This window comes from Chelonia mydas, chromosome 2 (genome assembly GCF_015237465.2).
Source record: "Chelonia mydas isolate rCheMyd1 chromosome 2, rCheMyd1.pri.v2, whole genome shotgun sequence".
Classification (NCBI taxonomy): Eukaryota; Metazoa; Chordata; order Testudines; family Cheloniidae; genus Chelonia; species Chelonia mydas.
This window is the reverse complement of record NC_057850.1, coordinates 12,225,418-12,250,751: the sequence shown is the minus strand read 5'-3', so window position 1 is coordinate 12,250,751 and position 25,334 is coordinate 12,225,418. Positions and strand designations below refer to the sequence as shown.

General features: G+C 43.1%; 1 protein-coding gene across 1 annotated transcript in view; it reads right to left on the bottom strand.

Annotated features, from left to right (window-relative positions):
- The window catches only part of FAM135B (family with sequence similarity 135 member B), a 327,919-nt gene that overhangs the window by 234,919 nt on the left and 67,666 nt on the right, over positions 1-25,334 (bottom strand). The window contains exon 2 of the mRNA XM_043539051.1: positions 4,152-4,247. Within this exon, the coding sequence (XP_043394986.1) occupies positions 4,152-4,228 (77 nt within the window). The 5' untranslated portion in view covers positions 4,229-4,247. The remainder of the gene's footprint in view (positions 1-4,151; positions 4,248-25,334) is intronic.

Sequence of the window (25,334 nt, the reverse complement as noted above, 5' to 3'; positions counted from 1 at the left end):
TTTTTTTTACTTTATTTTTTTAGTAGTTTACATTTAACACAGTCCTGTACTATATTTGCCCCCCACACACTTTTTTTTTGGGGGGGGGCGGTCTCTGCAGCTGCCTCATTGTGTACTTCTGGTTCTAAATGAGGTGTGTGGCTTACAGGTCAGTTTGTAACTCTGGTGTTAGTAAATCTGAGGTTCTACTGTATGTTGAATGGAACTGGTACCAGTACAGATCCATGGGGGACCCTGCTATCTACCTCTCTCCATTGTGAAAACTGACCATTTATTCTTATCCTTTGTGTCCTATCTTTTAACCAGCCACTGATCCATGAGAGGAACTTCCTCTTACCCCAGGACTGCTTATTTTGCTTAAGAGCCTTTGGTGTGGGACTTTGTCAAAGGCTTTCTGAAAGTCCACATACACTGTATCAACTGGGATTGCCTGTGTCCACGTTTGTGGACCCACTCAAAGAATTTTAATAGATTGGTGAGGCAAAAGTCGTGTTGACTTTTCCATAATATATGGTGTCCATCTACGTATCTGATAATTCTGTTCTTTGCTATAGTTTCAACCAATTTACCTGGTATTGAAGTTAGTGTTACTGGCCTGTAATTGCCAGGATTGCCTCTTGATCCTTTTTAAAAAATAAATAGGCATAACATTATCTACCCTCCAGTCACCTGGTACAGAGGCTGATTTAAGCGATAGGTTACATACCACAGTCAGTAGTTCTGCAATTTCATATTTGAGTTCCTTCAGAACTCTTAGGTGAATACAGTCTGGTCCTGGTGACTTATTACTTTTTAATCTATGAAGTTGTTCCCAGACGTCCTCTATTGACACCTCAATCTGGGACAGCACCTCAGATACTTCACCCAAAAAGAATGGCTGTGGGAAACTCCCTCACATCTTCTGCAGTGAAGAGTGATGCAGAGAAGCTAAATGAATTCTTTGCATGAGCTCTGTGTTCTTTGAGTAACCCTTTAGCACCTTGATCGTCCAGTGGCCCCATGGATTGTTTGGCTCAATTCATGCTACTGATGTATTTAATTTTTTTTCTGTTTGCTTTTCTGTCTTCTGATAGTTGTTCTTGAAGTTCTTTTTTGGCCTGCCTAATTATACTTTTATACTTGACTTGCTAGAGTTTATGCTCCTTTCAATTTTCCTCACTAGGGTTTGACTTCCAGTTTTCAAATGATGTATTTTTGCCTCTAACTGCCTCTTTTACTCTGCTGTTTAACTATGGTGGGTTTTTTTTTTTTTGTCTTCTGTTTTTTTCCTTCAAGGTATAAATTTAGTCTGAGCCTCTATTATGGTGTTTTTAAATAGTTTCTATGTAGCTTGCATGCATTTCTCTCTTGTGCCTATTCTTTTTAATTTCTATTTAACTAGCTTCTTCATTCTGTGTGGTTCCCCTTTTTGAAGATAAATACTACTGTGGTGGATTTCTTCGGTGTTTTCCCCACTACAACTATGTTAAATTTAATGACATTATGCTCTCTATTACCTGGTGGTTCAGCTATATTCACCTCACCTATCTTGTACTCACTTAGGACTAAATCAAGAATTACCACTCCCCTTGGGAGTTCCAGGTCTAGCTGCTCTACGAAGCAGTCATTAATGGTGTCTAGAAATTTATCTCTGCATAATATCCTGAGGGGATATGTACTGAGCCAACAGAGGGATAGTTAAAATCCCTCATTCTTGGGTTTTCTGTCTTCGTAGCGTCTCTAAACTTTGAGCATTTTACAATCATTGTCACCATACTGGTCAGACGGTGAGTAGTACATTCCTACTGTTATATTCTTAGTATTCAAGCATGGAATTTCTATCCATAGAGATTCTATGGTACAGTTTGATTTAATAAAGATTTTTCCTATATTTGACTGTCTGCTTTCTTTCGCATATAGTGCTACTCCCTCACTAGCACGACTGCTCTGTCATTCCTATATATTTTGTACCCCAGAATTACCATGTCCCATTGATTATCATCATTCCACCAGGTTTCTGTGATGCCTATTATATCATCATTATCTAATGCCAGGCTTTCAGTGCCACCTATTTTAGTATTTAGATGGCAGACAGAGCTAAAATGTGCAGAACCAGTAAACTCCTTGCAGATTAAACCATTTTGTGATCAAGTTGAACCAAGTCCCTTGATTAAAAGGCTTGTGTGCTCTCTTCCTAATAGTTATATTTGGTATAGTCAAGCCTGTTTTCAAGAATAAGGGCTCTAAACATTGTTCTCTGGGCCATGAATAGGATGAAGAGATGCAGCTGCTCTAAGATCCAGCTAGGCTGAGGGAACTGGGGTTGTTTAGTCTGCAGAAGAGAAGAGTGCGGGGGGGGATTTGATAGCAGCCTTCAACTACCTGAAGGGGGGTTCCAAAGAGGATGGAGCTGGGCTGTTCCCAGTGGTGGCAGATGACAGAACAAGGAGCAATGGTCTCAAGTTGCAGTGGGGGAGGCAGTAGCATAGCTGGGGGGGGAGCGGGGCAGCGGCCACTCTCCCACTGAGCACAAGTGACACCTTTTTAATTCTTCAGCAGCATTTCGTGCCGCCGAAGACCCGGCGCGAGTGAAGGACCCACCGCCGAAGTGCTGCCGAAGACCTGGAGCGCCGCTGGCTGAGTACAAGTGGGTGGCACCTTTTTTTATGTCTGCTCCCCCTGTTCGCTCCACCTGGCTATGCCACTGTGGGAGGTCTAGGCTGGATAGCAGGAAACGCTATTTCACTAGGAGGGTGGTAAAGCATTGGGAATGGGTTACCTAGGGAGGTGGTGGAATCTCCATCCTTAGAGGTTTCTAAGGCCCAGCTTGACAAAGCCCTGGCTGGGATGGTTTAGTTGGGGTTGGTCCTGCTTTGAGCAGGGGATTGGACTAGATGACCTCCTGAGGTCCCTTCCAACCCTAATAGTCCAGGATTCTACTCAACTGGTGCCTATCTCGTCCTCATTTCTCAAGAGTGCATAACTTGGCAGAAAAAAAAGTGTATTCTTGGTTCAAATCTAAAATAGGTATCTATCCAAGAGTGATTTGTGTTTTAGTTTTAATCAACACCTACTGCTGTAGATCATATGGCCTTCATGCTTCCTTGGCCCTTTCAGGGACTTCATGGGAACAATTTTTCATGGGTTCACTGAACATTTCATCATAGTAAGAAAAATTATATTCCATTTTCCAGTGGAGGCAGCTCTGATTAGCTAAACTATCCCACACCTGGAAGAGTTTCACAGTTCAGGTAGCACTATCAGTTACCTGCATAGCCAAGTCATCTGCCATCCACGGACAAGGGAGGTGCAGCCAGGAAGAGGGCATTTCTGACTCAGTATATCAAAACTCACTGACAAAAAATAAATATCCCAGCAGACTCGCAATAGAATAGTCAATTAGTAACAAAGTGCACACCCTCAGAGCTGTCTGAACCTATCCAGTTCCACTGGTATCCTTGAGCAGACCTACAATATAGGTCCCTTGCCCTGATGAAAGAAATCACAGAATACACCTGTGATCTAAGCACAATCACCATGCAGTCTTTAGACGAGGCTACCACCATTTAGTAGCCACATATTTGTTATGCCTTTACCACCAGGCAAAGGCCAGGGAAAAGTTAAATAAGTTTACTGGAAGTTGCCCTTGTTCTGAAGCACTGATTTTAAAACCACAGTGGTCTTTTAATACATAGGGGTTAACAGCAAATACTCAGTGCTCCAATTCTAAATGTGAATTAGCAGAATCCCATTAAACCCCATTATAGGAAAATAGAGCAATTACATTTATGACCCCAAAGTGGGCATTATTTAACATGGAGCAGAAAGGAAAAGTCACGGAGCTCAACTGTCATTCATGTTGGAAGATCAGAGCTAACCCAGGAGAGTTAAACCAGTCACTGTGCCTAAGCTTAAGCAGCTGGTTAAATCCATTTGATCTAGTTTTATAAACACATTGTTTTAATAATTCAGACAGTCAGACTTTGCAGATAAGTGGAAACAACATGCTTCCAGCTTCCTTGACTGCGAGGAAAGACTAATGATACCCCCCACCCGCAGATTACATGAAGTATAACTGCATTAGCAGGAAGCAATTTATTTCAGAGTCTAGGTCTTTTCCATAAATGGGCATTATCCAATCAGCTAAAAACTAATGGAAGCTCCAAACTCACCCTCTCTGGAAGAGATCCACATTATGGAATTTGTGTAGTTCCACAGAAAACTCGACCGTTCCCTGTACCTCAGACATGATCTTTTCAGGTCATCACCTAAATGACACACAAACAGGTATTTTAAACATGCTGAACAGTTTGCTTAAAAACAAATTCACTTAAGTTACTACATCTTGCTTCAGCACTTTGGGCTTCATCCGTCACCCAGGGAACTCAATGGGAATCTTTATACCAACTTCAATGGACTCTGTTCAGGCCTTTTATTGATAAGAACCCTATCCAAGTCGTGATTGTGAGTCATAAAAAACAAAGACGGCCTGAGGATGCAGCAATAATGCTAAATTAGCCAATATCATAATCATTGAAATGTACTTAGTGTCTTTTCAGCCTAGAACCTCGCAGCGCTTTCCAAGCTCTCACAATATTCCTGGAAGGAAAGAGAGATGTTGTTACACCCATTTTAGAGAATGGAAGGTATCCAGACACAGCACACAACAGCTCTCTAAATGGAGAACTGACTAAAAATTCAGTCTCCAGCCAAAACACCACAGTGGTACAGAGTTCGCTGGCTCCCATCCCCTGTGCCCTCTCCAACCAAGGCACTTATCAAAGACAAGGAAGGGAGGTTTCACAGGGAACAGAACTAACTCCAGAAATAATGAATGGCAGGGATTACCACATAAGCTCTTTGGGGCAGGAAAATTAGTCTGTATCACAGATGTCACGAAAAAGATTGTGATGGGATCCCCTGGGACTGTGGGACCGCTGTGCCCCCTTAGCTCTCTCCACCCTGGGTTGTCTCTCACAATGCCTTGCTAGTGACCGGCAGCAAACCCCTCCAGAAGCTGTGATCACTCAACACAACAGCATGTGGAGCCCCACATCCAGCTAGATTGCATGAATGCTCCCAGAGCCATTCATGAATCACCCAGAGAAAGGCACCAGCCAAATCCCCCCAGCACCCAGCACTGTACTTCAGGAATATACCGTCTTGCACTGCTCAAGCCGAGCTGTGCAGATTTATTAATTGGTTCACCACTTCATCAATGGAAAGCGGGCCTACGCCAGCCTTTGCAAACCTGAGCAGATAACCAAACACTTCAGGCAAACTCACTGGTAAAGATAAACAGTTAAACAAATGTATTGACTACAAAAGATTAAATTTAAGTGATATTAAGTGTTAGGCAAAAAATCAGTGCGTTACCAAAAGAAAAGAAAATATAAGCACGCAGTCTAAACTCTCAACCCTATTAGACTGGGGAACCTCTAGACTAAGCAGTTTTTCTCACCCCACTGAATATTGCAGTCCTTAATATACAAGTTTGTTCCTTAAACCTGGGCCAATCTCCTCTGTTGGAGTCTTGTCTTCTTCTCAGTGTCTTAGTTGCTTGCAGCCTAGGTGGGGGCAGGTTAAGGGCCCAGTATGTTTCCACTCTGTCTGTTTTATACCCTCAGTCCATGTGCTTGGAAAACACAAGTCCAGGCATGTCTGGGTGCATTGCTGAGTCTCCAGGCAAGGTTGGACAATTCCCCTGGAGTGGCGTCATGTAGGTGAGTCATTGCATTATAGCTCCCTTGCTGGGCAATGGTTGTTGATGGGCTGATTGAAACCCTGCCCGGGTGTTGGTTACTTTCCTTGCTGTTGACTCTGGGGAGCTAATATCTGGCTGATTCCCCAACTTACAGCTTGTTTTAGCGACAACCATACAACACAATTCTCAACTTCATATACATTTATGATATACGTATATGGACAGAAAAATTACTTTCAGGAGATCATAACCTTTCCCCTGATACCTTATACAAGGCATGCTTTATATGTAGGATCACGATGATTTAAAAATGAGGAATATGGGGGTTCCAGGATGCTCCCCCAAGGTATAGAATGACACAAAGATGGCCAACAGATTGGTTTACTTCACACATACACGCTGCTCTTCTATCTAAGACCACTGTGTAAGTGCAGAGAAGGATGGCTCATGAGCATCAGTCTGAGCATAGATAGCTGTCTACTGTACATAACAGGGGAGGTGGGAAAGTGTGCGTGACATTCTGGTGCCACAGAGTAGTAGCTGGTGGATCAGCAGGCTTTCCATTTAGCACCCAAAGGGGCCAGGACTGCTGGAACAATTTGTATAGTGGAGGTTGCTGAGAGCCAGTGAACCAAATTGTAAACCCTGTATATGATGGAAACCACTTCAAGCCAGGGGGAACAGCAGCACCCCAAACCCCTAGTTCCAGCACCTATGAGAGGGGCTCTTGTTTGGAATTCTGTCCAGCTTCTGCAATAGGGGAGACTCTCTGTCTTCAGACTCTTATGTTCATTTGTATCGTGCCCAAAGGTGTGCTAAGTGCCTCCCACCCACTCCAATACATCCATGCAAGGCAGGGCAAGATTCTGATGCACTATATTTTTGAATCAGGAGAAAGTATTATACTGTAGCTATTGGATAAGTTTGTTTGCAACTCCTGGCTGTATGTTTTCCAGGTGACTGGCTTTTTACTTCAATGATGATTTAAACACTATTTTTGTTTCTCTTAATGCCTGCCCCTCTCAAGCACTCTCATTTTCCAAAATGCACTCTGAGTTTTTTTCCTCCACTGGAAAATATGCACTACAGACATTGATTCCAGACTGACAAGAGCTGCAGCTATGCCATTTATATTATATATAAATAAAATAATTGCCAAACTGCATTTTTTTAATATATACCCCCAAAGTAAGGAAATTAATGTATTAGTCAATTCAGTGTTATGTCATAATGATTTCCAGTAAAATTCAGAAGCAGTGAAGGTAAACTCAGTGTTACTCTCTGGCAGAGCTAATGTAATTTGTACCTTACCTAGTTTTCTAAAACTGTATCAAGGATGGCCCCCACCCTCATTTTACTCTTGATAAAGCCCTTGGCAGGACTGACGTAAAAGTTAAGTTTGTCAAAGATACTTCCATGGTGTACACCAACAGCACAAACGATAGACCCAGAGAAGAGCTGAAATCACACAGCTTGAAGAAAAACAATAAATATTCAAAAGAGACCAACGATTTTGGGTGCTACACCGGACTTATCCTTACAGAGACCCAGTTTTCAAAGATGATGAACACCAGTCCTTTGAAAATAAGGTGCTTAAAGTTGGGCACTCAAAAAATAGAGGCACCCATACTCATTAATCACTTGGGACAATTTAGGCCAGAAGTATCACAGGGTAGTTAGTTAAACGAGCATTACCCAAAAGTAGAGTAGCTACCTTGCCAATTGTGCTGTTACCGAGGGCCGACGTATGACATCAGTATTTGCAGTACTGTAGGGAATATTGCCAATATTGAAGATATGTCACATATTTATTAAGACTACTGGCAAGTGTTTCGGGGCGATCACTGTGAATGCCCGGGTACCTCTCTATTGGACAGCACCTCATGTGTTTTTAAGCTAGGCCCTACATGCCACACTAACATTTCAGAACAAGAATAAAGCAGGCACTAGGCAATCCAGCTGGTGACATGACATGACATGGGGGACAGGCCTGCCAATGGCAGACCTCCCTCATTAGCGGGGCTGCCATTGGTCAGTCCAAGCACCTGTGAGTTTGGATTGGCTGGTGGAGTATTGCCCATGAAGACAGCACTGGACAGAAGTAGGCCTCTCTCTCCTACTCCCGTAGAGATTGTGTGTATCCCACACTCACTCCCTGAGGGTATGTCTGCACTGCAGGGTTATCTATACTTGAGTTACTCCTCTCAAGTTAGCCTCACTTTAGTGAGAGAGGCCACACCGAAATAACACTACAGCTGCTGTATGTACACTGACATTTCACTCACTCATGTGTGGTGCTAAGACTTCTGGGGCCACATCTCACGTTTCTCTGTGCTGCAGTTAATTGAGATGCTCTATGAATTCATTCCTACTGAACTGCAGTCCTTTCTGGGCACACAGGGGAATTGTGGGAAGGCATTGGAGCATTCAGGTGGGAGCTAGTCTGCATTCAGACTACAGTGTGGCTGTGTTAGCAGCTGGCGCATTGTACTCACTTGAGTTTTAGCCTATACAACTCCCCCCCCCTTGGGTCTGCAAACTCAATTTAAAAACACCATGACACCCACGTTAAGGGTTTGTGTGTGTGGACAAGACTCAAGTTTGGGGCATCGCTCAAATTATCAATTGAATTCACTCTTCAGTGAAGACACAGCTGTAGAGATTAACAGCTATGGAGGATAAACTGGATCAGTTACATTTCAGTGTCAATGGTTCATTGGTCTGAGCAAATTCCACTTGACATTTCAGGCAACTGCACTGGTTGTGTTGTACTGGCTAAACTACATGACACAGGGGCCCCACTCATCATGGTTCTATAAATTTATTATTTATTTAATTACAGGCTCACAAATCTGGACAATTTGTCCTGCTTGTAAGAGTTAGATTGCCCTTCGTGCTATTAAAATTGAGTGGATGAGGATAGGAGTGGGGTCTCCCACGCTGGAAATCTGGCCATCATTTGCAGAAAATGTCATGTCCTAATCTGTATTATGAATGAATATGCATGATCTCATTTGCATTTTAAAAGGAACACTTGCTGTTATTTTCTTTTGCGGCTGCTGGACCAGGTTGCCTTTGAGGACTGGTGGTGGTTGTTTAAGTTATGATAAAGTTGCAATCATTTGGCCAAAATATGATGCTTGTGTTCATGCTCAGCAGCCCTTGCCCTGTGCAATGTTTAGTAGCTGGGTGTTTGGGCTAGCTACTAAGTCACACTACTTATTTTGGTAGTACAAGCGCCTGATTGAGGTATATGCATTGATAAAATGGTTATTTGGTACATACACATATAAACACAGAGATAAACTAAAGAAATCATAACTGCAACAACCATGATTCAGAACAGTTGGTTGGATGTCGATTTAGTGGAAGTATATTGAGTGTCAGTGAGGACAGAATTTGGCCCAGTATCACTACTGTATTATAGAGAGTAATAATCCTAAGGGCTGGATGTCATAGGCTTCACAGGACTCTTAAGAACAGCATTAGCTTGATGACACTAATCACATCAGTGAAGGCTGCAGGATAAGGCCCCTACTTTGATTTACTTTCAGAAGCTATTATACTACAACATAAAACTTGTTTACCTCCCCCAGCAGCTTATAAATCTGGCCAGTGTTCTACCTGTGTTCTTAGCCAAAAAAAATAAACCAGACATTTCCTCAGTGCTTTGGCCATACTTGTCTGATTCCATCACAGGATTCATCAGAAAGTCGAGGACAAAAGAACAAAATAAAAACACCTTCTGAGAGAAGGCAATGACTCATAAACCTAGCAGCATTTGTTAAGGGCAAAGTTTAAAGAAGAGAACCCAGCTGTGTTCCTCAGAAAGCACAGCACATCTTAGAAGTGAGTCTCCATAATACATTCCCTGCTATTTCTACATTTAGAACACACTGTATTTTGTTATGGATTCCCTAGGAAGCTGATATTTGCAAGATAGGGGAGGGAATTTAAGTTTTTGTAAAAGCTACGAGTTGTGTTTATAAAAAACAGTCATGGTAAAACTGCATTACTCTTCTCCATACATATCTGCTCCTAGCTTAGATATCAATAAGGTCTAGCACAGATCTCAATAAACAAACAGGGCAATCGTGACCCAAACTCAGAAACAGTCAGTTAGAATAAAGTATTGGGAAAAGGTGAAAATAGATTAAATGTCTTTTCTTTTTAGAGAGACAAGGTGAGAGAGAAACTTTTGAGCTTACACAGAGATGTTCTTCAGGTCCGGGCACCCTACTCAAGAGCGCCACAAATAAATACAAGGTAGAACAGATTGTTTAGCATAAGAAGTTAACACATATTTCAAGGGAGCATTCAAGGTGAAGTGAAATTTTTTTTAATCCTTTTAGTTTTTCTATCATTTGCCTTTTCTCAAGCAAAATGGGTCCCAGGAGACCCTAAACTCACTATTGAATCCAGATGCCCCAAAAACAGGTGAGTTGTTTTGATACAGAGCAATCACAGAGGCCAATCAGCACTTCTGTTGCCCATCATCCTCATGTCCATGAACCCATTGGCATTGTTAGTGAAAGGGAGGTGGACCTTTATTATATTAGTGGTATATATTAATCACCTTTAAATTATGTCAGCCATGTTATTTTATTTTCCAAGATTTTGAATACAAAAAGGTATAACAGCCATGTTTTAGTATTTGAATAAGGACAAAGAAAGGTAGAGTAATCAGGGTACATGGTAATACCTGCCCTTATTTGAATGATAAAGAATAGCAATACCAGGCCTTGCAATTATTATTAGATGAATAGTTGAAGAATAATCTAAAAAATACTCAAAAAAAAAAAAGAAAAGAAAAAGAAAAAGCAGCATGGACTACATACAGCTCTAGCATTTGGGTTTTCTGGACTTCTAATACCACTCCTGACCTTAATTCCTTCAGTTTCCTGGGCCAAGTAAATCAGCCTCCTAGCGAATCTAACAGAATAATCTATGCAAGCAAATCTGACTATAGTGTACTGACCCAGTTTTGATTTTAGCCAGGACACAAGAGTTAGCCACTTTTTTTTAAATGGCTACAGCTACTCAGGACTTAAATTTGATGTGTCCTCTGAAAAACACAGTATCTGCAGCTACATTGTGCTCTTTAATATTCTGTACTGACTCAAAAGCATCGAGGATTAATCTTGTAGGTCTCCCATCGATATATTTGCCTGCTTAGGTTGTGGAATGTAATGGGATCACAACACAAGATGGGATAGCTGCAGGTAACTGTTCCTATTGTTTCTGTAGAAGTTCCAGCCTGCAATATGCCCTCGAATTATTTCTTTAATTTGCAGGGCAGGAAATAGAGTAAAACTGTAGTTATAAATGAATACAAGACACATGACCTTATCTGCCATATCATCCACAAAACATGCTTGTTTCTCTTTCACAAGTATACCAGTTTAAGTTTAATTGTTAAACATTGTTTTTATTCTCTGAAGAGCCAACACACTTTAGATAAGAGTCCTATTATTTCAAAACTTTTTGGGTCTGCTGTTCTGCATTCCTGGGAAGTCAAAATTGATTTTTTCATTAGTCATACTCAAAAAAAATACAGCACAAAAAGAGTAATTTTCCCCAAGGTTTGTTGATTTATTTTACAGAAATTAAAGTTGGCGATGTAGGAGTAAAACAACATCCCTGAAAAAAGGGAAATAGTGATTTAAAAACTGGCAACTTCTGGAAGCAGGCAGTGCTCCACACCTGCTCCCAATCCACTGTCCACAGAGATTAAAAAAACCTGGTATGCTGCCCTGGCAATGAGGGATGAGGAATCTCCTCCTAAAGGTGGAGGAGGAGAAGCCCCATACCCCCAAGGCTGGGAGGATTATGGACACCACTCCATAGAGGAAATGAGGGGGGTAGTGGTCTGAGACTCCTTTCTCAGGGGGACAGAGACATCCATCTGCCAGCCTGACCTGGAACCTTGGAGGTATGCTGCCTGTGTCGGGCCTATTATGGAGACATTGAAAAAGGATTGCCGAGGATCATCCGGCCCCTTGACTACTATCCCACGCTGCTCATCCACACGGGCACTAATGATACTGCAAGTTATGACCCTGAACCGATAAGAAGTGACTCGGGGGCTCTAGGAGAGAAGGTGAGAGAGTTGGGGCAGAGGTGGTTTCTCATCAATCCTTCCAGTCAGGATAGGGGCCCAGGCAGAGACAGACACATCCTGGTAATGAATGCATGGCTGTGCAGATAGATCATCACATAATCCACATAACTGGAATATTGGTGTAGAAGAGTACACTTTGTTCAGGAAGGACAAGCAGGAGAAAAAAGGGAGGTGTTGCTTTGTATATCAAAGATGTACACACTTGCACTGAATGGAGACTGAAGTTGGAGGCAGATCTGTTGAGTCTTTGGGTAAGGATAAAAAGGGTAAAAAACAAGGGTGATGTCATGGTAAGGGTCTACTATAGGCCACCTAACCAGGAAGAAGAGGTGGATGAGGTTTCTTTTTAAACTAACTAGCAAAATTATCCAAAGCACAGGACTTGGCGGTATGGGAGCCTTCAGCTACCCAGATATCTGTTGGGAAAACAATACAGTAGAGCACAGATTATCCAATATATTCTGGGCATGCACTGGAAACACATTTTTATTATGGAACGTGGAGAACGCTACTAGGGAAGAGGCTCTCCTAGATTTGATTCTGACAAACAGAATGGAAATGGTTGAGAATTTGAAGGTGGAAGGCAGTTTGGGTGAAATTGATTATGAAATGATAGAGTTCATGATTCTAAAGAATGATAGGAGGGAAAAATGGCAGAATAAAGACAATGGATTTCAAGAAGTGAGACATTAGCAAACTCAGAATTCGTAAGTTAGATCCCGTGGGAAGAAAATCTAAGGGAAAGAAGAGTAAAAAAAAGTCCAACTTTCCTGAAAAGAGACATGATTCAGGGAGCACGAGCAAACTATCCCAACACACAGGAAAGACAGGAAACATTGTAATATACCACCCTGTCTTAACCAGGAGAGCTACAACCTGAAACTCAAAAATGAGCCATACAAAAAGTGAAAACCAGGTCAAATTACAAAGGATAAATTTTAAAAAAAAAAAACACCACCACATGTAAGGACAAAATTAGGAAGGCCAAGGCACAGAATGAGATTAAATTTGTTAGGGACACAAAAGGGAACAAGATTTTTTTTTTTTTAAACAAATAAGTCAGAAGCAAAAGGAAGACCAAGGACACAGTAAGCCCATTACTCAATGAGGGGAAGACGACAGAAAACACAGCAATGGCTAAAATGTTAAATACCCTCTTGTTTCAGTTTTCACAATTAAAGTTATCCAGTGATCAGATGACTAATATAATGAACATCAGTATAAATAGAGAAAGGATCTGAGACTCAAATAGGGCGAGAAGTTAAGAATTACTTGGACAAGTTAAATGTCTTCAAGTAGGCATGGCCTGATGAAATACATCCTAAAATACTTAATCACTGAAGAAATCTGAGTCATTAGTGATTATTTTGGAGAACTTGTGGAGGATGTGAAAGATCCTAGAGGACTGGAAAAGGGAAAATATAATACCTATCAATAAAAAAAGGGAATAAGGATGATCCAGGGAATTACAGACCAGTCAGTTTAACTTGGTACCCAGAAACATAATGGAGCAAATAATCAATTTGTAAGCATCTAGACGACAATAAGGTGATAAATAATAATCAATAGTATATGTCAAGAACAAATCATGCAAACCAGCCTAATATCCTTCTTTGACAGGGTAACAAGTATTGTGGATTGGTGGGAAGTAGTAGATGTGATTATCTTTACTTTAGTAAGATTTTTGATACGGTCTCACAGGACCTTCTTATAAGCAAACTAGAGGAATATAGTCCAGATAAACCTACTGTAAAATTGGTGCTCAACTTGTTGGAAAAAACACACTCAGAATAATGATCAATGGTTCACTGTCAAGCTGGAAAGGCATATTGGATCCCTCAGAGATCTGTCCTGGGTTCAAGACTATTCAATATCTTCATAGAATCATAGAAGATTAGCGTTGGAAGAAACCTCAGGAGGTCATCTAGTCCAACTCACTCCTCAAAGCAGGACCAACACCAACTAAATCATCCCAGCCAGGGCTTTCTCAAGCCGGGCCTTAAAAACCTCTAAGGATGGAGATTCCACCACCTCTCTAGGTAACCCATTCCAGTGCTTCACTACCCTCTAGTGAAATAGTGTTTCCTAATATCCAACCTAGACCTCCCCCACTGCAATTTGAGACCCTTGCTTCTTGTTCTGTCATCTGCCACCACTGAGAACCACAGAGCTCCATCCTCCAATCCTCCAATTTGTCTAGGTCACTCTGGACCCTATCCCTACACTCCAGTGTATCTACCTCTCCCCCCAACCTAGTGTCACCTGTGAACTTCCTGAGGGTGCAATGCATCCCACCATCCAGACCATTAATAAAGATGTTGAACAAAACCAGCCCCAGGACCGACCCCTTGGGCACTCCACTTGATACCGGCTGCCAACTAGATATCGAGCTGTTGATCACTACCCGTTGAGCCCGACAATTTAGCCAGCTTTCTATCCACCTTATAGTTCATTCATCCAATCCAAATTTTTTTTAACTTGCTGGCAAGAATACCGTGGGAGACCTATCAAAAGCTTTGCTAAAGTCAAGATATATCATGTCAACTGCTTTCCCCATATCCACAGAGTCAGTTATCTCATCATAGAAGGCAATCAGGTTGGTCAGACATGACTTGCCCTTGGTGAATCCATGTTGACTGGGTCAGAAATGATTTAGATAGTGGCATAGAGAACACATTTATAAAGTTTGTGGACAATAGGAAGCAGGGAGGCATTGAAAGTGCTTTGGAGGACAGAATTAGAATTCAAAATGATCTTGACAAACCAGAGAAGTTGTCTGAAATAAATAGGATGAAATTCCATCAGGCAAATGCAAAGTACTCAATTTAGGAATAATCAGTGGCAAAAATACAAAATGGGAAATAAATGCCTATGAAGGAGTATTTTGGAAAAGAATCTGGGAGATATGGTGGATCACAAACTAAATACGAGTCACCAATCTAATAGTGTTGCAAAAATAAAAGCAATAATTCTGGGATGCATTAGCAGGAACGTTGTAAGCAAGACACAAGTAGTAATTTTTCCACTCTGCTCAGCACTGATAGGACTTCAACTGGAGTACTGTGTGCATTTCTGGACACCACACTTCAGGAAACGTGTGGACTAACTGGAGAAAACAGAGCAACTAAGATCATGAAAGGTCTAAAAACACCTGATCTATAGGGAAAAATTGAAAAAAAATGTGTTTAGTCTGGAGACAAGACCGAGGAGGGGCACATTATAAAAGTTTAAGTATATAAAAGGCTGTTATAAAGAGGAGGGTGATAAGTTGTTCCTTATCCACTGAGGACACAAGAAATAATGGGCTTAAATTGCAGCAAGGGAGATTTAGGTAAATTTAGGTCAGAGAGATAAGGTGGGTGGGGTAAAAGACAAGCTTTTGACCTGAAGAAAAGCTCTGTGGAAGCTCAAAAGCTTGTCTCTCTCACCAACAGAAGTTAGTCCATTAAAAGACACTACCTCATTCACCTTGTCTCTAATAGCCTAGGAGCCATATGGCTACAACACCACTGCATAAATTTAGGTCAGACAATTTGACATAAAGAATGAATGCCAACCCCAATTAGCCTCACTCAGCATGCTCTTCTCATGCAGCAGTCTTGAAATCAACTCAGCATCTGCTTACAGTAAATAATATTAAGTTGCCGCTATTGCCCACAAAACAGAATGGCAGGAAAAATGCAGAACGGCGAGGAGCTGGTAGAATATAAGGAGAAAAGAGGTAACAGACCTCCAGATGGACTGTCACATGATTCTCTTCTTTTTGCCTGCCACATAACCCTCCCTTTTGACTCTCAAAAAAAAAATTGCTCTTACAACAGGTCCCAAAGTACCTATGTGCACAGTTACAGTTAAAAATCATTGGCCTGATTTTCACTACTGCTGAGCACCCACTGAGCCCAGGTCTTCAGTTATGTCCCAAGTCTCTTCCTTGCTGTTCTCCTGAGGTAAAGGTATCCTTTTCTGGCACTCCCCTGGACAGTCGTGGGACCAGAGCTGTGCAAATAACTATTTTTTTAATTTGATAGCAGTTCTGAGAAGTAAAAAAAAATATTCTGGATCAAACAAAATGTTTTGTTCAACCAAACGTAACATGCTTAGCTTTAAATTTTGAGTTTTCTAATTTTTCCTAAATAAAATTAAAATTCTTTGCAAAACAAAGTCATTTGGAATCAAAAATTGCAATGTGTCATTTCAGCATTTTTTAAATTAAACTTTTTTTTAACTTTTTGTTTAGGGTTTTTGTTTGTTTGTTTTTTAAACCTAAACAATTCAGCAACATCAGCACAAATTTGTGTCAAATTGTTTCGGTTTAGTCCAATCTGTATTCATTTCTGAAAAAAGTGTTGATAAAAAAATTCACCCAAGTCTACTCAGGACCATAAAGTAAGTCAACAAGAGGCATGCATTAGTTTACAGCACATTTTAGACACTATTAAATGGTCAGAATTTGCCAACAGTTCTCACACCTTGCCATGTAAGAATGGCATTTTACCAAATGAGGAGATACTTATTGTCTCCGTGTTTCCTGGTACTCCCATCTGTTTCCACCTCCTGTCTTATACTTAGCTTGTAATCACCTTGAAGCAGGAGCTCTCTTTTTATTCTGTGTTTGTACAGAACCTAGCACACTGGGGTCCTGGTCCATGACTTGGGGTCCTAGGTGCTGTCACATAAATTTTAAATAATAATTATTTGTAGTGACTATATGGGCAACAGCTGGAAAACAGCTTTCCTTGGCACTACGTTAACTGCATTCCCATTTGCAATCTTGAAAAATTCCATGGCATATTTAAAGAGAAAGGTACTTACCTTATAGTAATGAGGCTCTTCAATGTTTGGTCCCCTACACACCCGGAGCTGGAGAATTTTGAAAGCAGTGTCTGTTGGCCCACACATGCACCCTTGCTCACCTTATGCCTCGGACCAAGAAGATAAAGGGGAGGGTGGACCTCTCCAGTTCTTTCTCTGCCACAAACAAAAAGACAATATGAAGCAGAGGGGAAGGAGAGTGGGTTGTGGAAAACATATAGGGACCACACTTTATAGTAACAGAGTTCTTCGAGATGTGAGTAATGTACTCTTCGAGGGCTGGTCCCAATGTGTAGTCCACTGTGGGTGACTGATAAGCAGTACTCCAGTAGGAGGAGGATGCAGATAGGAGAGCCAAATGAAGGACCACCATTCCAAAAGATGCATCAGTAGAGAAGTCATGCAGCAGTAGTCCATTGCTGACTATGATATTGTCACAGTTCTTATGATAGCAGTGGTAGAACTGTTGATTCATCAATCTAGGCCTATGAAATTTTCTTTTCAGGGCAGACGTGTATACACACACACACACACACACAGGAAACGAAGTGTGGCCATGGAATCCTTCAGGGTGTGCAAAGACTCACCAGTCTTCTGGTTACACAGATGAGTGTCATCGAAGGATAAGTCCTCCATGGTGTTCTGAACCTCGCTGGGAAACCCAGAAGCATGAAGCCACAATTCCCTGTGCATTACAATGGCAGTTGCCATCATCCTTGAAGATGTATCAGCTGCATCTACCACTGATTGCCAAGACTTCTCTTCAACCATTTTGTGTTCTTCTATGAGATCCTGGAAATGAGCTCTCTCCTGCTGTGGAAGCCCTGTCAGCAAAGTTCACACATTTTGAATTTTGTTCAGGAAATTGTATTTAGCTATTAGTGATTGGCTGTTGGCTATTCTGAACTGAAGGCTAAAATAAGAAAGACCTTCCTTTCCAATAAACAGAGATGAGGTGGGCAAACATCAGTTGGTGTTGCTCTCCATGGCAGCCTGGACCACTAAAGAGTATGGGGCAGATGAGAGAACAAAAACTCCACCCCTTTGGCTGGGACACAGTAATGTTTTCTGATCTCTTAGGGAGTAGGGGCACAGGTACCTGGGGTATGCCAGACCATTCTAGTGGGCTCTTTGATGGCTTCTTTAACAGAGAGCAATATTCGACTGGAACCAGAGGATGACCAGGAGCTTGTGTTGAGGATCCTGAATCTCCTCAAAAGAAATCTGAAGCTTCCCTGCAATTCTGAGAAGTTGTCTTTGGAATTGCTCATAGTCAATGAAAGGAAATGAACACATTGGTGCCAGCTCCTCAGCTGTGGAAGACCATGACAACCATGTCGGTTCTGACAGAACTGCCAGATCCAGCATGTATTCCTCCTCCTCAGTTGAATCAGAAGGTAGCTCTGGCTGCCCTCTCAGAGGGGAGGGAATGAGTGACTCCCTAGCAGACTGATATGACTCCAAGGGATGGTTCTGGCCCCATGGCCCCCAGGATAGCCAGTAGGATTAATTGAATTGGGTTTGGGAAGTTCCCCTTGGTATGGGGTACCGATAGCTTTCAGGCAGATCATGAGGTGAAGGTTGGTCCCAAGCTGGCCCAGGTGCCCTGACTGGGAAGGCATGTCTTGGAAGAGGAAACAACAGTTCAGAATCTCCCGAGGAAGAGAAAACCAATTCCTGAGCCAATGGTAGTACCGACAGTACTCCTGGAGGGAGTTCATGACCAAAAGACGGAATGGGAGACAGATTCCTCCAAAAAGTCAGGTCTCCTGGTGGAGTCAGGCCCTCTCTGAAGAGAGGGACCCAGTGGAGCAGGAGACTGGATCAGAGAGCAAAGATGTCCTCAAGAGGAGCATGGGTCTCAGCTCTTCCCAGAGTGAGAGGGGTCCTGTCTGCTCAGACCAACAGAGTCTGTAACACAGCCATGGAAGAAAGGTCAGTACCATGGGTAACTGATGCTCTCGGTAATTTCTCTTCATTGATACTGACAGATTGAGGTTTGTGCTTGGGTGGTACCAGAGACACCCTTGTTGCCTTTGACAGAATGTACCCCTGTAGTCACACCCTACACACTATTACAATAGTCTTTGTACAAGGTGTGGCTTGAAAGGTATCATTTGAAACTCATAATTTGCTGGTCACTGCTGTCCTGATAAAATATGCATGGCATCATCATATGTGAAGTTATAAGATTCCCCTATATGATATTAACCCATGTTCCAAACCTCATAGCCTGTCCAAACTGGTGTAGGCAAACAGGTCTGTCCTAATCAAGGGAATGTGTGCTTTGCTGCTTAAATACAAATTAAGCAAACAGTCATCAAGCAGGAAGGGAAACAAAAGGAAGTTCAAACAGGTGAGGAAAAAGCAGTAGGGAACATTTTTCCAGATGGACTCTGTCTCCTAGTTCCCAGGTGGAGATTTTTTCAAGAGGGGGACTGAAACTATAAAAAGGGAGGACAGATGCCCCAAGGGATCCCTCTCTCTCCCTGAACATCACAATCAGTACACCTGAAACAAATGAAGTCTTCTTTGTACTCTGAGAGAAGGGGACCTGACCTACAGGGTTTGGTTAGTAAAGTCAGAGTTTGGTCAGCTTATTGAAAGCATATGGTGAGAAATTTTGCTTGAATCTGATATAGTTAGTTAAATTAAGCATTAGTAAATGTCTTTATTTTTCTTTTCACCATTTCTGAATTATATGCCTCATTACTTGTACTCACTTAAAATCTCTTTGCAGTTAATAAACTTATATTATCTAAGCCAGTGTGTTTAAATTGAAGTGTCTGGGAAACTCAATTTGGGGCAACAAGGTGTGTGCATACTATTCTTTTAAAAGAAAAAAAGAGACTTAATATACAATTTTAAATTGTCCAGGAGAGGGCTGGGGAGTTCAGGACATGCATTGTGCGAGGAAATCTAAATCTGGGAGGGTGTTGGGGTCACTCTGTAGTATAACCAAAGCTAGTGAGAGCCAGAGTGTAACTCAGTGTGGCTGGCAGGCTGCAGTTACCCACAGACACTCAGGGTGTGGCTTGCATGCCAGAAGGCTGTTTGTGAGTGGCCCCAGGTGGGAGCTACTTGAGTAAGGCATTGTAAGGCACCCAGGGTTTCAGGGCAAGGTCAGTCAGATGCTCATTAGTGTGGCTTGGACACTGGTATATTACACCATCAGATTGCGATCCAGTACCTGGGGAGCCCCAGACTTATGGCCTTTCTTGTCATGTCTCTGAGACTTAGGATGTACTAAGTTCTCTTGGGCTGAGCTTAAAGAGTTACTCTGTTTAAGCAGGGCTGAATCAGACTTCAAAGTGGATTTGGAGGAGGATTTAGTCTCATGCTTATGAAACTGCTCCAAGCTCTCTCACCAAGACCCCACCAAATGCTCTCAGGCAATAGACCCCCTTGTTCCTGAGTTGGGCAGAAGGTACACTCCTTGATGAATCAGGCCAATGTAGCAGGAGAGACAAGGAAATACCCCAGCCTGGGTGCAACTGCAGTCTCATGGCCTTTTCCAATGGGTGGATCCTAAGGCAAAGTTCCCACCCTTCCGGGGTATGGTGGGTGAACGAATGGCAGATATTGCACCTTGACATGATGTGGACTTACCCAAGGCAGTACAAGCAGCATTAGTGGTCATTGCTGAAGTAGAAGGAGCATGGGCAGGAGGCACAAACTCTGAAGCCCCGAGTCCTGCATATAGTCCAGTACTCAAACAGGATACGGGGGCGCTCCCCAGGTTGGAAAGGTAACTAGCTAACTATAAGGCATAAACTATTAGATAAAACTTTCAACTCTAACAATTTCTAAAGCTATTTAGAGGCAAATGAATAGAGCTGAAGCTTCATGTGGCGGTGAGAAGGAACTGGAGAGGTGGTCAATCGGCCTTGCCCTTTATCTTCTGGGTCTGAGGCACGAGGCTAGCAAGGGCGCATGTGAGGACCAACAGATGTGGTTTTCAAAATTCTCCATCTCCAGGTACATGGAGTGCATGAGTACCCATAAGGACTAGTACTTGAAGAACAAGGGGTTTTTAAACATGATGCCTTTGTCAAACATCAAGTTGAGTAATTACACATTTCGCCAGGCTAAATTCACTCTAGAGTTTCACTTAGACAAGGTATTCTGTTTCACTTGTTTTCTGAAACTGCGGACGTTAAATGTCATATTGCTGTGCTTTGAGTACCTTCCGGAAAATCCAAGCAAAAGTTCATAGAAGTCAATGTAGGCTCATCACATCAACAGCCTTTCAATGAAAATATTTTGAGAAGTATCCACTGGATTCTAAACACATACAGGCCAAATTCTGTTCTCACTTCCACCAACTTCAAAGGGGTTATATAGGGTGGTAAGGGCAGAATGTGGTATAGATATTCAATATCACTGCTGTGTATATACGAATGAAAGAAAGAACCCTCAGACTATCCAGGTATGAGCGTACAATACCTTGGCTTTGCTGCTGTGGATGTAGCCATCCAAGCAATACAAGGGAGCACAAATTAATAATCAGGACCTTTTCTGACAAGTCTGCTGACATCGCTAGTGATGCTCATTTGCATATACACACATACACTACCATTTACATATAGAGTCACACACACACACTCTATAGGCCAGGCTGGTAGAATTCCATCCACACTTGGCATACTCCAGCTTAGCACTGACCAGGACCCTCTCTGCAATTGCGGCTTTGGGCTGCATTTGGGCACCAGAAAGTGTCTGCTCCCCAATCTCCTGTGCTCCTAGTGACTCCCCTGAGCAGCCCAGTCAGCTGGGGAGGAGGAGGCTGCCTAATTCAAATACAGAGGGGACAAGAGAGACCTGTGGGAGCAGGGGGAAGTAGATTGGAACAAACAGTCAGGGGGCAGGGCAGTTAAGGACCTAGAACTAAAGGCTAGCTGGGCAGGCATGAGAAACCAGAGCTGGCTGGGCAAGGAGACTAGAACTAGGAGACAAGGAGGGAAAGGGCTGGGGGGGAGGGAAATGATGGACTGGGAGGAAACAGATAGGACTAGGAGCCAAGAGTGGAAGACTGGGAACCAGCTGGGCAGATGTAGGAGGAGGAGGACGAGAGGCGTATGAAGAGCCAGTCTGTGGGTGGATAATTGGGCTGAGTTAGGTATGGAGGTTAGGAGGAGGAGCTGGTAGGACACTGAAATGGGACGAGGAGCCTGAAGAGAAAGACTGGAACGGAAAGCCAATGGGATAAGGAAAATGGGCAGGGAGTACAGCTGGAATCCAATGAGGAAGAAAAGATTAGATGAGGAAGGACCTAAGACTAGCAAGGAGAGTGTGGAGGGGGAGACTATGCCTGGCTGGACCAGGAGAGTAGTACAAGGATGAGGAGCCAAGGGTGGGGAAGAAACAGGATAGGAGAGGGTAAAAGGAGTCAAATTCTGGAGAGACAGGCAGAAAATTCTGTGCCCAATAGAGAAAACTCACATCCAGAGCCTGGAATGGAACCCACGTTTCCTGAGTCTCACCATTTTTCTGCTATCAGCAAATATCTGTGAAACCCTCTAGTAAAGTGTCCCATTCCCGTGTAGTGCTGGTCCACACAGTGCATGGCAACATACTATTGCTGTCAGTTATTAGCTCAAATGGCAGATGTCTCTGGGTAGGGCTAAAGGTTCCATCCCTGCTGGTGAACCATGTGGGTGTTCATATAATGCCACATGGACTGTTTAAGCTTTTAAAAAAGGAAACTGAAGAAATTACACATAGAAACCTATGTGGAAAGAACATTAAGGAAGCAAAGTCTAGCACTCAAGTCAAGTTAGAGAATGCCAATATCAGGGTAGCCAGTGCATCCTTAATCCCCCCCCCACACACACACATATGCATGACAGAGCCTTTAATTACATGATCACATATAATTCCCCCCCACCACAGGACAAACCTGCTGTAGGGGTGAATCAGGGCTGCAGTGAGGGAGATTATGTGGAAGACCCATTTCATTTCTTGCAGAAGCTGGAAGGTGTGTAGTGAATGAGGCAGGGGGCTGCAGGAAGTTAAACCACCATGTCATGGTTACGGCAGTTGAATACCGTGCTAGAGAACTGAATTCTCTCGCAGTTCCTCCCATCTCTTAACTTTTGAGTGCTTGACTCTGCAACCTTAATAATGTTCTTTTCACATGTGTGTGCACATGTGTACTCTCTCTCATTCACCCAGGGACAAAATTCTGTAACTCTTTACTACAGGGTGTGATGTTTCTGACTATGTTCCTTTACAGCCAAAGGGACTTCTCACGCTAGCAAGCACTGTGTCCAGGAGTGCTTGCAGAATTGGGCCCAAAGACTACATCAAGCAATACTATGCTGTCTTTCACTGAGTAAGAATCAGACCACTAGATGAGCAGTGAGCTATGGTGTTTGGATTAGTGCTACTGTTCTTTGTTACCCCATCCTCCTTCCCCATCTGCCCGTTTGTTCCATCCACCTGATTTGTCTTGTCTTTTTGATGGTATGCTACTTGGGGGATGGACTTATTTATTTTGTTTCTAAAAGCAGCTAGTGCAACTGGGAGACCTGATTAGGTGCTATTGGAATATAAATATTATTAGTATGTGCAGAACAAAAAGGGAATAAAGTGGTAAGCGGAGAAACTTTACTGTTAGATTCCTAACTAGGTAATAAAATGTAAATTAAAAATCCCTGAAAATGAATTTAAAATACTCGAAGTACCCGTGATCTTTGAAACACCGTTGTGTGTTAAATGGCATTCTCTGATGTAGCGACTGTAAACAATTCACAGGCGTGGTGGGACACACTTCCATCACACTAGTGAAAAGGCGAACAAGCATTCTTGCACTAAGGCAACCTCAGTTAGGCACACTTACCAAATGTGTTCCATCCAGGGAAGTGAAGCCTCAAAAGAGGAAGACTGGCCACAGCGGTGGGGGAGTTTTTTCCCAGGAGGAGGGAGAACACCAGGGTCTGTTCCTTTGCTCTGGGAGCAAGGGGATCTCAGCCTGAGTCAGTTGCTAACCCTTTAATTCACCCTTTAGTGCAGACTGCCACTACCAGATCAATATGAGAAAAGGCCCTGAAGTGTGCTTCCAGCTACTGACCTATGAAGTGCCACCAGGGACTAGTGACAAGTAGGGTGACCATATTTCGCAAAGGGAAAATGGGACTCACGCAGGGAAGGCCCGAGACGCTCGCCTGAGGTCCCCCTGCACAGGGCTGGCCCGAGCTCCCCTCCCCACGTGCAGGGCTTGGGTAAGCAGTGAAACACATACCAGATAGGGTGACCATATTTCTCAAAGGCTGGGGCTGGCATCGCTGCTCACGAGAGCCCCGCGTGCCCCCAACCCGAGTCCTGCCTCCCCTCTCCCTGTGAGGCTGGCATCACCGCTCCTCCCCCTGCACGTTCCGCCGCACCTCACTTCTTTAACAAAAGTGGGCATTTGTTGCACTTGCTCTTGCAAACTGATCAAGTTGCCAAGAGCAAACGGGACAAATGCCCACTTTTGCCCCCCCCCAAAAAAGAAAAAAGTTGTGACGACCGGGATAGGCCTTAAAAAAATGGGACTGCCCTGGCCAAAATCGGATGTGTGGTAACCCTAGAGACAAGGGGATTATATAAACTGGACTCTTAAAAGATCCTGGGAATCAGCTGAACTCCCACTAGGGATAGGAAAATTGCCCAGGAGTAGGGAGCTCCAATGGGCAAGAAATTCAAAGATATGACTGAGCCCAAACTAAGGGTCAGATGACTACAACAGGCTAGCTTGTAGGATGATGGTATTGGCTCTTTGGGCAGACAGTGGTTTCCAAATGACACAAGTACAAACAATAAAATATTCAGAGCCATAATCAGATTGTTTACATGTGTTCAAAGTGTTGGGGACTAAACTGACACTGCACCAGATTTTGGTGTGCAGCAAGAGGCGAATCAAATGGTTCACAAACAAAGAGGAAGTCTGATGCTTATTTTGCATGGTATGTCTTGACCTTCCACTTCCTGTGACACACCAAGAGAGAGAGTTGCAGCTAGGCATGGGACCAACACACCAAGGTCTTGAAGTGAAGCTGACTGATCTAACCAGGCTCTGTGGCGTCTCTTCAAAACAAGGATTTCCCATGGTCAGCGCTGAAATGGCAAGTTAACCCAGCATCTAAAGGAATTTCAACAAAAGGATGAAGTTGTGCTTCAGTCTTGCAAACTGTGCCAGGCAAAAAGGCAGTTTCTTACGCTAGTACTTCCTCCTTTCTGAAAAGGAGAGCAGGACTTCTAATGCCAGCTACCACAGACCTCAGTGCACTGCCCTCTCACTGGGTCAGCTCCTAGAAGCCCTCACTCACAGGAATAGTGTTTATTCACTCTACAAAGTAACTGGCTCTTTGTGAGTTACTAAGTGCGTGCAGGATGAGGTCTATAGTGTGTTGGGAGACCCCTAAATCTGTACAGCTGGGCCCAGCCACACTTTCTGGGGTAGATTTCCTGACAGTCCTGGCACTTGGGGAAAATCCCGTTCCCTCCTCCACAGTGGGTCCCTTGTTACTGGAACTCCCATGGTTCCACGGAAGAAGGAACAGACCTACACAGGCAATGTGTACCTTTCTGTACGGGGAAGGTTCCTGTTTGGCCAGCTGAGTTCTAGGGTCGGGATTTGCCCTGAGGTTGGGCTACTGAATTCTCAGGCACAGAGAGCTAACTTACCCAGCCAAGCCACAGAGAGGTAGGGTCTACAATCACATCTCTCTCAAGTCA